Raw genomic sequence first — 15,297 nt, forward strand, 5'->3', positions numbered from 1 at the left:
TTCGCATCCACTTCGAAACCCATTACCTAGGAAGGAGAGAGAGCTGACTTCTCCAAGTTGATCACGAACCCCAGGTGTTCGAATAAGGAGACTGCAGAGCGCGTCTGAAACCTCAGTCTGGAGGGCACCTCGCAGAAGATCAGCAAATCGTCCAGGTAGACGATACAACAGATGCCCTCTGACCGGAGTCGAGCAATCACCGGCTTCAAGAGCTTGGTGAAACACCACGGAGCCAAGCTGAGGCCGAAGGGAAAACAGGTGAATTTGCAAGGTCTGCCCTTCCAGAGAAAGTGGAGGAATCTGCGACACTCTGCGTCCACCGGGACAGAGAGGTAGGCGTCCTTCAGGTCCAATCTTGTGAACCAATCTCATGGCCGGAGGAGGTCCCGTAGGAGATTGATTCCCTCCATATTGAAGTGGTGGTAGACAACGAAAGCGTTCAGGTTCCGCAGATTGATCACTGGGCGGAATTCTCAGGACTTTTTCCTTACCAGAAAAATCGAGCTGAAAAAATCTTGTGTGTCCGGAGCCCACTGGACCGCGCCTTTGTCGAACAGGGCCCGAATCTCCACATCTATCAGGGACTGTTGCTCCCTTGAGGAAATGGGAACTCGCGGAGGACAAACCTGAGTCGGAGGGTAATGAAAATCTATGACATATCCCCGAACAGTCCAAAGGACCCATGTGTCTGAGGACACCTCCCGCTACCTGTCCCTGCAGTGAAACAGTCTGCCCGCATGCAACAGGGGAGAGGGAGAAACGGCAGGAATTGTTCTCACCTGAAGAGAATCTTGCACGTCCTCTTGCACGATTTTCTCGACCTCTCTCCGATCTCTGATCAGTTTGTCCTGCACCAGGCGGAGGCTGCATTCAACCCCTTTCTTGGGATCACAGCCTGTACGGGTCATGTATGTGGCGACCAGGGAATCAAATTCTGGCAACGTGGCTACCTTATCCGGCAGCACGGGCCTGGGGCATTCTGCCCGAAGTTTCCTGCGAACTTCCCATTCCAGAGGCCTGCGGACCCAGTAATGCACGAATTGTGCGAAGTGGTCAGAGCACCTGGGGTGCCGAATGGACCGAGGGCTGAACAGGGGTTCGCCCATGGCGTCCAGGAAGGTGTTGTCCTCCACCACGGTAGTCAATGCCCCTGGCTCAGCCTCACAGTGCCATTTGGGGTTCATCTTCACAGTCCTCGTCCCAAGCGTCCTCGTCCTACGAGGGGGACTGGTCCGCCCTCCATTCATCCAGAACGGCCATAGGTGGGGGGGGGGGAGGGGGTAAGGAGACCTCCTCCCCTGCGCCCGACAATTGACGGCGCCTGGCCGGTGAGGCTGACTGCATCGAACCTTGTCGCTTCGCTGGAGCCTTTCCCTTCCGGGAGCGTGGTTCAGGGCCTACACCCTTCCAATAGCGCGTCTAGGCACTTGACTGCTCTCATCTAGGAGAGTCTGACTCAGCCGAGACGTCTGCCGTTTGGGGAGTCCCTCCAGCACCCCACTCCGGTTGTATCTGAGGGAGGGCCCTAGCCAGGGCCTTTTCCATGGAGGCGGCTGCGGAAAATCACAGTGAGAAGACGCAAGCGTCCATAGGAAAGCATTGTAAATGCTTTCCTATGAGACAGGCTGCGCGCTTGGCTCTTGCCGCGCATGCGCATTCAGCCGAAGAGGAGGTGGAGAGGAGGAGGACAGCTCCCTGCCCGGCGCTGGAGAAAGTTAAGCTTAACCCCTTCCTCTCCATCCAGCCCGGCGGGAGGGGGCACCCTGAGGGCACTATAGTGCCAGGAAAAAGTTTTCCTGGCACTATACTGGTCCTTTAAGCAAACATATGGGAATAATACATGTAGAGTGATCTAGGTATAAACAGAACCCTTATTTGTTCTTTATTTCAAACAGAAAACCTGTACCAAATAACAAGCACATATACCTTTAAATCATAAAATAAACACTATCTGCAGCAAAACAGGCACTGAGCCGACACCCCCCAGCACGACCAGAAGGCTGCGGGAAGGTGAGTGCCTGGAGGCCGGGAGCAGCCGCTCCCACGTGGCCAGCTTATCCCTCTCGCCACCACCCACGGCGCTGTAAATCCGACACCGCGATCGGAAGCGTGGGCAGGGTGAGAGAAGCAGGAGACTGCTCCCTCTCGGCGGACGAGGGGCCAAGACATGGGACCGTCAGAGTTGTACTCCGCGGTCGGCAACGGGAGGTGATCGGAGAACTGCTCCCCGTGACCGCTAGCAACACGAGCAAGGGGGGAGGAAGCAAGGATAGGGTGGGCGGAGAAGACAGGACAAAAGGGTAGAGAGAGAGGGGGTAGGCAGACAGAAGCCACCCCAGTCACCTAAGCCTGCAGAAAAGCCCACAGAGAAAGCCCCAAGCAGGGGGAAAGCATGCAAAACACCCCCACAACGATAATAAATACTGGAAAAACTGTGAAATGAAATAAAATATCCACAGCCACCCAATGTGAACAGGAGGCAGTTGCACGCTGACCTGTGCTTGATGTGGAGCAGCAAAGAAAGAGGAAGTAGGTAGTTGGTTGGGAGGGGCCTTTTATGGTTTCCTTACTTTTTTTTGATTGTTTTTTTTTTTCTGTATGTTAATGTGCTGCTGTGGAGTTCTTGTAAAGAGAGACTTAAGCAAGTATGAAGCCTCCTGTCATGGTATAAAATTAACATCTATTCAGAGTTATTTGGTTAAATTAGAGCTGAGCAGTCAAGTGCCCTATGACATTCAATATCCTGTATTTTTGGAATATGGGACACAGTTTTTTAACCCCAAATCAGTGGGTAAATCCAAGACCTCTCTTACGGCCTTATGCGGCCTTCTTTTGCTAGCGGGTAGCCTCTTGTCAGCACCTCCTCTGGGGCCAGACAGAGTATTTCTCCTGTTAGCACTGGCCATTTAGAGTGTTGCCATGGGTTACTACGGCACCACTCCAATACTGACTCTTTCACCACTAGATCACCAGGTATCGTCATTTCCCCTCTTACTGGCCCAAAGTAGAATAAGGTCAGAATAAACTTCTAAATTAAATAAAATAAGTCTAAATGAAAACAGAAAAATCACCCTTCCCACAATACAGCCTTAGTCCCACTCCACACTTCATCCCCCTCAACACACTATATTGCTAGACACACACCCAAGTAACACTACTTACCCAACACATATACATTCTCTAAAACACATCACATCCCCTTCAAACACTACATCCTGTATACACACTCACAATAATACTACATACCTTATACACATAAACTGAAGTTTACTGTAATAATGGTACTTGTTATTTTCCCTTTTTTTTCTAAATTTCTAGTTAAAATTTATTAGTACTCTTTGTGGTTTTGTAAAATGTATGAGTGTCTTATATTTTGGTGCATCTTAAAGGTAAAGTTATGCATTTGTAGATAAGAAACAAGTACTGTCTATACTAGAGTATAAGCCGACCCGAATATAAGCCGAGGCCCCTAATTTTACCCCAAAAAACTGGGAAAACTTATTGACTCGAGTATAAGACTAGGGTGGGAAATGCAGCAGCTACTGGTAAATTTCTAAATAAAATTAGATCCTAAAAAAATTATATTGAATATTTATTTACAGTGTGTGTATATAATGAATGCAGTGTGTGTGTGTATGAATGCAGTGTGTGTGTGTGTGTGTGTTGCAGAGCCTTGGTGGGGGGTGGGCATTTTTATTTTATTTTTTAAAAAATATTTTTAATTGTTTTTGTTATTATTTTTTTTTTATTATTATTTTATTTTATTATTATTTTATTTATTTTCGTCCCCCCTCCCTGCTTGATACATGGCAGGGAGGGGGGCTGTCACTCCCTGGTGGTCCAGTGGCATTGGCAGTTCAGTGGAGGGGGGCTGGCAGCGAGCGCTTACCTCTCCTGCAGCTCCTGTCGGCTCCCTTCTGCTCCGTGCCGGTCCGTTCAGCACCTCTGTCAGCTCCCAGTGTAAGTCTCGCGAGAGCCGCACTATGACCCCGCGGCTCTCGCAAGACTTACACTGGAAGCTGACAGAGGTGCTGAACGGACCGGCGTGGAGGAGGAGGGAGCTGACAGGAGCTGCAGGAGAGGTAAGCGCTCGCTGCCAGCCCCATTGTCTGTATTATGGCCGAGTTGGGGTTGTCAAGTATAAGCCGAGTTGGGGTTTTTCAGCACAAAAAATGTGCTGAAAAACTCGGCTTATACTCGAGTATATACGGTAACTTAATGGATGCAACCATTTTTTCTGAATTGGGCATTGTTAAACAACAGATTAGATGTCTGCGGCTTTGTAAAAGTCAGTAAGGTATTTCTATGCATACAACGGGGTGTTTTTGTGGGGGCATGCCTAAGGAATGCACCTCCTTTCCATTCTGCAGTGTTTAACAATGTATCATTTGTTTTTTAATCAGTAAAAATTATAGTAAGCATTGTCTTAGTTTGGCGAGAATGCCGCCTGGAATTTTGCAGAGATGTAAAATATTGTCAAACACAAATTAAAAACATACTCGTTTTCCTGGCACTATAGGGTCTCTAGGTCCCCCTCCCGCCAGGCTCTAGGGTGAGGAAGGGGTTAAACACATACCTTTTCTCCACCACTGGGCTCTCTCGGCGCTGGGGCCTCCTTTCCCTGTCATCGGCTGAATGCGCATGCTTTCTTAATGCTTTCCTATGGACGCTGGCGTCTTCTCACAGTGAGAAGCGCGGGAGCGCCTCTAGCAGCTGTCAATGAGACAGCCACTAGAGGCTGGATTAACCCATAGGTAAACATAGCAGTTTCTCTGAAACTGCTGTGTTTACAGCAGAAAGGGTTAATCCTAGATGGACCTGGCACCCAGACCACTTCATTGAGCTGAAGTGGTCTGGGTGCCTATAGTGGTCCTTTAATATGAATTGGGCAAATCCAGACTGGTTTTTTTTTCCCTGAATGCTAACTATACCCTTTCAGAAACATTTAACAAGAAAACGTTTAAACATAGTTTCTCGATAGATAGATATATATATATATATTTTTTTATCTTCAAATTTCACTTACATTTCCTTTTCTTTTTATGTAGGTCAGTGACTGTTGAGAAATGTCACAACAGTACAATAATCTTGGGTCCAGTACAGTCTTCTCTTCATGTCCAAATGTGCGACAACGTGAAGATTATTAATGTTTGTCAGCGCTTGTCTCTTTTGTCTACCACAAATTGCACTTTTCATGTTTTGACTCCAACTAGACCTCTTCTCTTCTCTGGAAATCAGGGTGTTGTATTTGCTCCCTATCACACATACTACCCAATGCTTGAAGATCATATGGGACAGACAGGATTAGCAACATTACCGAATTACTGGGACAGGCCTCTTTCCCTGGCTGTAGACAACAGCGACCAAAAAGTATGGAAACTTATTTCTCCAAGAGAATTCACTACATTTGTTGTGCCTTTTGAAATGGAAGGAGACACAACTGAAATCCCTGGGGGTCTGCCTCCAGCTTTTCTGAAAAGTACTGTGCAAAGAGAACAAAAGGTGCAAATGTGGCAAAAAACTGTAAAGGAAGCAGGATTAACTAAGTGAGTGAAACTTAAAATCAGAACAGAATTTGGAAAATCCATTGCGTGCAATGAGCACTTTATTAGGGGCAGCTGCTGTTGATTCTGCGTAAATATGTAACTACAAAGTGAGCTGTATGAAAAGACATAGATAATACTGCAGCAAATGTTTCCAGGAAGATGTACATTGTGTTGTTCCTTTGGTATATAGATATATATCTGTAAACATATTGATCTTCCTGCAAGCTGAGACTATTTAAATGTAGAGATAATGATAGAGCAAATAGAGGACTCTTGGTCCTGGAGATGTTTAAATAAAAACTTAAATGCTGCTGTTGCCCCACTTAGGACACATTTAAATGTTGGCCTTGTGTTCTTCCTTCTGGTATATGAAATAATAATACATTATAAAATATATGTAGTTGGGCATTGCTTAATGAATGGTACATTTCTAAATTGCAGGGAGCAGAGAAAACAGTTCCAGGCTCTTGTTGAGCTCAAGTTTAATGAATGGCTAAAAAGCACAGGAAACCGGCATCAGCTGGACAGCCTTGTACAACCATCTGATGTTTCCAAACAAGTCGCTGGATAAAACTGATCTAAGTGCATTTTGAACAGGTAATATTTTAAACAAGTCACATTGAAACGAGATAATGATAAACCGAAAACTTACTTACTGTAAATTATATTTTCTTCATATTAGTAGCAATACACTTAGCTGTAATTTCAGCAAGTTCTCTAGGACAAGAGCATATTTAATTCAGCTTTGTTTCTTTTAGTGTACTCCTATCTTTTAAATGATATTCATATTTTTTCTTGTCTATTTTTTTTTTTTAATAAATGTCATGCAAGACTTGAAGTACAAACATTTCTAACTTGTATTTCACAAAATGAAAGCTGTATTTACTATACTGAATGCAACTAATTGACTCCTGACAATAAAAAGATTGAAACGTAATAATATTTCAATCTCCTCTTGTGGAAAACCCACTGATCCGGTTTGTAAAAGCCCATAACAGCCTGGCGCACCGTATACAGCAAATTGAGACATCTAGAAACCTGTGAAACAAAGCTTACCGATTTGTGGTCACGGAGAAACTACTTGCAAGCACTGCAGCAACTGGACTTGCAGGCCTATCTTTGAAGCAACTGGACTTGCAGGCCTATCTTTGAACCCAACCTCCCCATGAATATGCTATTGCTTGAACATGCGTTCCCTAAGCCAAAGTAATTACCCATAGCAGCTCTGAAATATGTCCTACAGAGGATGCACTACTTCCAGGTCATAGAAGGGCTTGTAGACTGAGAAATGAGGTACCTCTTGGAATATAAGAAATTAACTGTGACTACACGATGCAAGCGGTAAAGTTTAAGGAGGTTCACTGAAACCTTGCGGAACCACCATATCTCGTAAGCTCTTCACTCACTGAAATGGTGACACTGTAGAAATTTAACCGTTTGCTTAGTACAGTTCGATGTCCACCTATAGTATACAGCCAAATTTGTGATGTTCCCAGAATGCTGATCATATCACCTTTGTACACCAGCGAGTAGCTTGTGGAAAATTACTCTTTTACTCACCCCTCAAGATGGGAACTATCCCTTACAGGTTACCAAATTATGATTTATGGGAAATCTTGACCTCCCTTACATATTTCATTAGGTGAACATTTCAGGGTGCTAATGAGAGCACATCTATACAAAGGAAAGAAAACAAAAAAGAAACCATAATCCGTTCTTAGTCATTGCATTGTAAAATGAGAAAATAAATGTGTTAATTTTCGTGGTCTTTTTCTACAACAGAAGATCTTAGTTTTGTTTTATTTACAATGTTTTTATTTCATTGCAGTTCGTGGATCAGAGCATTTGAGGTAAGCTTTATTTGACAAAAGATTTGTTGCTTATAATTATTTCCCAGCCCCAATATACCTAATGCAGGTACTTAACTCCATATCAATGGGAATTCAGTTTGTTTCTTTCTTGTATTTTTCTGTATGCTTTTTCAATAGGCCTAGTGAGTGGTTGAACCCTTCTCTACTATGTATGTCCCAGTTCAATACCCTCAATGGTCTTTTCCTGTAGTGTAGAAGGTATAATGAGCTTTGATTATGGATCTACATTTGGGCCTTTGTGCGTGATATGTGGTATACAATGAACTTAAAGATTTTTTGGGTGAAACTACACTTGAATGCATTTTTACTAAATATGATCTGAAAATGGAATCTCAGAATTCTACCCCATATGTTATACTCCATTTAAAAGCTACTCCCTCAAAGAATTGAAATGCTCTTCAGCAGATTTAACGTCTACAAGAGACATTTCTAAATGGATGCACATCCGTCTTTACACCCCAATGAATACCTACTTTCAGTTTCATGCCACCTAATCAAATACATCTAGGGGGTTTCTGTCCTTTTGGCAGACACGTTGCCTTTTTACTGCGTAGACATATTTTATACCCAGAGGGCAGATACCCTCTTTCTCTTCTGTTCCATCAACAATGAGTTAAACCACATGCTATTTTTATACTCCTAATACTGAACAAAGGAGCATTCTCCTTATCTTGCAGTTATCCCATATTCAAAAAGAAACCATAGTGACATATGGTGGCTATAACTATGTATTTGATCCAAGCCAGAATCCTTACTAGAACCCTCCACACATAGCTCTAAAAGCTTCAAAATCACTATAAAGTACTACTTTGATTGTTAGAGAGACATACATCACCTTGAGTTAACTATCTCCTTTTAAAAGCTTTAGCTTTTATCGAGGCAGTTGCCTTACTCTGCAGACTGAAAGAAACAGGTCAATATGGTTTGTTTTTTTTAGTCATTTATAAGTTCCCTATTTAACAGAAGTATTTAATAATGCTTGGAATAAAGGTCTTGTAATATGTAAGCTGCCTACTCATTGTCAAATACCCTGTTGGCCTATCTTTGAAAATCAACTAGGATCTGATAAATTAAGTTAAACTAAACTGTTTTTTTTAGTATTCTAGATGCAATGTGAGGTTTTCTTATTATGTGATACCATTTTTGCCTGACCGAGTATATACTGGTTCAACATTTGCAATTGACAAGATCTACCCTTACTTTTCCTGTCCCCGTTTTGATACCCAAATCTTTTTTGTTTAACACTTGGGATATCTTTTGTTAACCAATGTTACTTGTACATATTGGATACTTATTTTCACATGTCACATTGAAAAAAAAAATTGATAAAAACAAACAACTGATATGCATAGGTTGAAGGTTATATTTGTGATTGATTTTTAATCAAAAAAAATTTTTCCCCCCTGTTTTAGTATTTCCGGTGATAGTTACCTGGCAGATTACAGAAACCTACTTAGCAGATACCGATTGCATATGGGCTTTTACCATGCTTGAAGATGAGAGAAACGGCAGACTGAACAAAGAAACAGAAGTTAACTAAAGTACCAGTGAAGAAACAATCATGCTGGTTTTAAATGCACATGTATATGTGTTACCCCTGGGAACCCCAGTGCCAGTAGCAACTAGTCATATTAAATGATGATGACTCTTCTAAAGCCATTTAAATACAGTCCAGTATTCCTTCATAGGAATTTGTAAGACATGAGACTTAACACTGCTTTTGAATTAAAAATATACTTAATAGTATAAATTAGAAAAAATAACACATGCTTAAGTCCAAAGCCACGCTGTGTGGTAATATAGTAGAATGGAATGCGGCCTTACTGGCAACTTAAGCATTTTTAAAATGCATTTGTTTTGATTTGCGGCAAGTTTAAAAACTTGCGATTTTGACAGATCTACACATTGATGTGAATAACTTATTTAAGAGGTGAATAAAATCAATCTTTTCTTACCAAAGGTTTTTTTTTTGGTTGTTCTTTTAACCCCTTAAGGACTGCACCAAATGTACACGTTGTAAACAAAATGTAAACAAAACCTGGCATTTGCACTATATGTCTGTCCAACCGTAATTCACCTATTTCATATTAAATGCATCCCCCCTTATTATAGATCATTTTATTCAGGGGAAAACGGGCTTTCATTTAATATCAAATATTTAGCTATGAAAAAAATGGGAGAAAATAAATTAATATTTTAGTTCCACATGACATTTTAACTGTCAATGTCATAATACTGTTTGCTTTTACTGCAATAAAATACACATATTTGTATTCAGCAAAGTCTCACATGTAAAACAGTACCCCCTATGTACAGGTTTTATTGTGTTTTGGGAAGTTACAGGGTCAAATATAGCACGTTACATTTGAAATTGAAATTCGCCAGATTGGTTACGTTGCTTTTGGGACTGTATAGTAGCCCAGGAATAAAATGTACACCCATAATGGCATACCATTTGCAATAATAGACAACCCAAGGTATTGCAAATGAGGTATGTCCAGTCTTTTTTAGTAGCCATTTGGTCACAAACACTGGCCAAAGTTAGCATTTGTATTTGTTTGTGTGTGAAAAATGCAAAAAACGCCAATTTTGGCCAGTGTTTGTGACTAAATGGCTACTAAAAAAGACTGGACATACCCTGTTTGCAATACCTTGGGTTGTCTACTATTGCAAATGGTATGCCATCATAGGGGTAATTTTCATTCTTGGGCTACCATAGGGTCTCAAAGGCAACGTAACCAATCTGGCGAATTTTAATGTGAAAAAAATGAAACACAAGCCTTATATTTGACGCTGTAACTTTTGAAAACACCTTAAAACCTTAAAACCTGTGGGGGTACTGTTGCACTCGGGAGACTTCGCTGAACACAAATATTTGTGTTTCAAAACAGTAAAAAGTATCGCAGCAATAATATCGTCCGTGTAAGTGCTGTTTGTGCGTGAAAAATGCAAAAAACGTCACTTTTACTGGCGATATCGTTGTAATACATTTTACTGTTTTGAAACACTAATATGTGTACAGAGAAGTCTCCCGAGTAGAACAGTGCCCCCCATGTACAGGTTTTATGGTGTCTTGGAAAGTTATAGGGTTAAATATAGTGCTAGCAAATTAAATTCCCTATACTTTCGGCATGGGTTGTCAGGCAGGTCCCGCTAATTGTAATTAAGATACCTAATTATGTAAAAATATTACATAAATATATGTGTAGAATTAGTGTGTGTGTGTATATATATATATATATATATATATATATATTTTTTTTTTTAAACATTTTTATTTATATATAGGTATATATATATATATATATATAGTAATATATATGTATATAGATATTATTTTGTTCTACGTGTATTTTGATATATATATATATATATATATATATATATATATCACAATACAGTTAGAACGAAATAACACATCTATATATTTTTTAATGTATTTACATACCGTATATACTAGAGTATAAGCAGAGTTTTTCAGCACATTTTTTGTGCTGAAAAACCCCAACTCTGCTTATACTCGAGTCAATTTCTGTATTATGGCAATTTACATTGCCATAATACAGACTGGGGGCTGGCAGAGAGCTCTTACCTCTCCTGCAGCTCCTGTCAGCTCCCTCCTCCTCCTCCTCCGTGCCGGTCCGTTCAGCACCCCTGTCAGCTCCCACTGTAAGTCTCGAGAGAGCCGCAGGGTCATAGTGCGGCTCTTGCAAGACTTAAAGTGGGAGCTGACAGGGGAGCTGACCGGACCGGCGCGGAGGAGGAGGGAGCTGACAGGAGCTGCAGGAGAGGTAAGCGCTCTCTGCCAGCCCCCCTCCACTGAACTGCCAATGCCACTGGACCACCAGGGAGTGAGAGCCCCCCTCCCTGCCATGTATCAAGCAGGGAGGGGGACGAAAAAATAATAAAATTATAAAAATGCCCACCCCCCACCAAGGCTCTGCAACACTCATACACACACACTGTAAATATTCAATTAATATAATTTTTTTAGGATCCAATTTTATTTAGAAATTTACCAGTAGCTGCTGCATTTCCCACCCTAGTCTTATACTCGAGTCAATAAGTTTTCCCAGTTTTTTGGGGTAAAATTAGGGGCCTCGGCTTATATTCGGGTCGGCTTATACTCTAGTATATACGGTATTTATTTTTTATATTATATATAAATATATAACTAATTATATATATATATATATATATATATATATAAAATTTATATATTAATAGTAAAATACACCTAGACTGTGTGTGTGTGTGTGTGTGTGTGTGTGTATATATATATATATATATATATATATATATATATATATATATATATATATATATATATATATAAAATCTGTATATTATTTATTTTTTTTTACACTGATTAACTTTAATTATATTTTATTTCCAGCCAGCAGGGGGACTGTCTTTACAGGCAGTCCCCCTGCTGGCAATGCCTCAGCCAGCTAACCCGGCCATGTGATTGAAGTCCTCGCAAGGACTTCACTCTCACATGGCCGAGGGGGCCCCCAGGAGGACGGACGTGCCGCGGGGTCTCCCTGGGAGTCCCCCCAACCGCGATCGCCAGCGTGGGATCGCCTGCGACCGGGTAAGTAAAAAAAAAAAAAAAGGAGGGCGTACTATTACGCCCAGCGGCGTTTAGAGCCGCTTAAAATAGTGCGTAATAGTACGCCCTCAGGTCTTCAGGGGTTAAGTTTCAGTTCTACAGGTTATTCGTACACATTTTACCATGAAAATAAATATATATATATATATATATATATACACACACACACACACACTAAATAGCACAGTGGTAATGTCACTGACTTTGACGGTCACTGGGCAAGACACCCAACTATGTATACCCTGCCCACCTCAATAATATGAGAGAGATTCATGCCAGCTTGGATGTCGCCCTGAATAACAAGGTCCGTGTCAGATGCTAGGGCTAATATAACAAATCATTCCTGGCGGTGGAGCAAGAACCTAGACCTACTTGACTGCTACTACAACAGCAGACCCCACGAGAGAGAGACTACATGTATGTGTGACCATCTTAACACCAAAACAGCTGGTTACACAACTAGAGGAAGAAATTCCCATACCCACATTCATACCTGCACCAGAGAATTGCCAACCTGAATCCATACCCCAACATGACATAAGAGGTATAAGGGAAATAATCCCAGAAAAACTAGCAGTCGTTGATCAGCGGACAAGACTACTTGGCTACAATGCCCACCATGTAAGCTGGATCAACTTAACAGAGGAGAAGAGAATCAATGCCCTCTTTACCAAAGAACCATCCAAGGTGTATGCACAGCTACAGAGTAACCACCACATCTCATTGCAAGACCTGAGACTGGGCTACTAAACCTGAAAGCATAACAGTCGAAGCTATTCAACAGAGCAGCACACATGAAGAGTTGACATGATCCACAACTACTATAAGTAGTGTCTAGCAGCACAAATGAACCGGCTACTAACAGGCTCCCATCCTGAATGGCTAACACACGGCAGAACAATACTAGTCATAAGGGAACAACACCATACCGACTCAGAAGGGGATTAGAAACAACACCAGAGGACTAAAACACCAACTACTGGTGGACCAAGCAGTCACAAGGGATTCTAAGACAAATCTGTGCACGACCTGGATTGACTACAGGAAAGCATACTGGAATGGTCAGCAAGACAATAAGAGCCTTCATCAAGAACTCGATGGGCAAATAGAAAACAACTCTAGAAGCCAATTCCTGGACAATAACTCAAGTGAACATCAAATGTGGCATACCAAGGTGATGCGCTATCCCCAATGCTGTTCTGCATAGGCCTCAACACCCTTAGCCAGATATAGAAGAGGGGATACGGATACAGGTTCAAGAGTGGAGCTACCATCAGCCACCTACTCTGCATGGACGAGCATCAAGCTGCATGCCAAGAACGAGCGAGACATTGACTCCTGATCCACCTAACTGGGATATACAGCAAGGACATCGGAATGTCATTCGGACTAGAGAAGTGTGGGCGGATGATGGCAAAAAGAGGGATGATTATTACAAGGACCTCCATGGGGTGTACCACTGGCAGGTAATGGATGTGGCTCATATGACAGAACTGTGTGTGCTGTTAGCAGGAGCAGCATACACAGGGAGACACAACCAAGTTGCTGTACCGAAACATCTGCACCAAATATGGATTGGACCGGCCTAAGTCCAGATGGGAGATACCACAAAGAGTAGTCGAGAAAGACAAGATTCAGACAGACAAGCAAGTGCTGGCCAACTGACATCATGACTGCAGTAGTGGCAATAACCAGTGACTTTAGCATCAGGAAGAAGGAACATGCAAAGGTCGAGAAATACCAAGGACTGAAAGAACTAGAAAGAATGTAGAAAGTGAAGGCAGTAGTATTCCAAGTAGTGATAGGAGCACCTGGGGCTGTGACCCCCAAGTTGGCTTCAACAGGTTCCAGGTGGGACATCTGAGATTGCTGTCCAGAAGAGTGCAGTTCTAGGTACAGCTAAGATACTGCGCAGAACCCTCAAACTCCCAGGCCTCTGGTAAAGGACCTCAGAATGAGGAATAAACATACCCACAATAAACAGACACAAAGAGGCACAATGCTTCATATAGGGTGGCAATGCTCATCATTACATAAATACAGACAAGGTGTGGCTGACTTAATACATCAAAAATCTGGAGTCCAGCTCCCCCACAGCCCAGAAGTATTCTTACTTCAATTACTCCCTATGGGCATTAACAAATATAAAAAGTATTTGATTTGCCATATCCTAATTGCTGCATTATGTGTGCTGAGCAGGACGTGGAAGTCTGCCAATGCACCTACTATCCAAACCTGCAGAGAAATTATATGAAACTATGGCCATGCGAACGCAAACAAAGGCCTTCTGGAAGTTAGCATGGGATGCCTGGACCACCCACACAGCTAACCAAACCCCATCATAGTGTACGTCTCTACAGGGGGCAAGAAGCAGCCTGGCAGCTATAATTAACATAAGTCTACCGACAGCTATGCCCTTTAAAGCTCTCTACTAACATATTGTTTTAATGTACTGTATTGCACTAATATGACCTCGAACATTATGCTTCTCGTAAGGAACGATTATATCATTTTACCCATATATCATTATTCTCAACCATCTAGGAGAAAAATGGGGAACCCTACTACATACCCACAAGTTCTACACCATAAAGGAGTGAGGCTGCATTCCACGCACCCCCCACATTATCATTCCTTCGTATGGGCATTGAGCACATATGGCCCCCCCCCCCCCCCCTTTGGTTCACTTCCCCACTAGAAGCTTATCCAAAACTTGGTGTTTGGGAGTAACGTTGACATCTCAATGGAATAGCATGATATACACTGATACTACTTCTCTGTAACCAAAAGTGATTCATTATATTGCTGCTACTCTGTTTATTCTCAAACGTGCAATGTTTTTACATCATGGCCTCAATAAACTTTAAACTTGGGGGGGGGGGGGAAAGCCACCCCAGGAACAGTCAATATTTTAGGCTTGGTAATCTTCTGTATTGAAGAGGTTGGGACAAAAAAAGTATTTCATTATTGATGCCACTTTAACTTCATTAGCAACCTCATCTCTACTAACTCCAGAGGATCTTCCATTGAATGTAGCAGTGTGTGATGTTGTGAAGAAGCAGACAGCAAACATGTTGATTGTGCAAAGCTCAGATGCATCGTTCCCCAGATTATGTCAGCTTGGTTTTGCCTCCAATTTAATCCTTTCAACAGGATGCTTCCTGTATTGAGCACAAATGTATAGCAAATCTGATCTTTGCTCAATCATCACACACTGCTACATTCAATTGAAGATCCTCTAGAGTTGGTAGAGAAAAAAATCAAATGC

The 15,297-nt window shown here is 42.0% G+C and overlaps 1 protein-coding gene across 1 annotated transcript in view; it reads left to right on the forward strand.

Moving 5' to 3' along the window:
• The window catches only part of TBCCD1 (TBCC domain containing 1), a 71,338-nt gene extending 61,975 nt beyond the window's left edge, over positions 1-9,363 (forward strand). Inside the window, exons 5-7 of the mRNA XM_063430199.1 lie at positions 5,049-5,546; positions 5,988-6,143; positions 8,830-9,363. Coding sequence (XP_063286269.1) covers positions 5,049-5,546; positions 5,988-6,117 — 628 coding nt within the window. The 3' untranslated portion in view covers positions 6,118-6,143; positions 8,830-9,363. The remainder of the gene's footprint in view (positions 1-5,048; positions 5,547-5,987; positions 6,144-8,829) is intronic.
• Positions 9,364-15,297: the final 5,934 nt, after the last annotated feature.

Source organism: Pelobates fuscus, chromosome 8 (assembly GCF_036172605.1).
Source record: "Pelobates fuscus isolate aPelFus1 chromosome 8, aPelFus1.pri, whole genome shotgun sequence".
Lineage (NCBI taxonomy): Eukaryota > Metazoa > Chordata > Amphibia > Anura > Pelobatidae > Pelobates > Pelobates fuscus.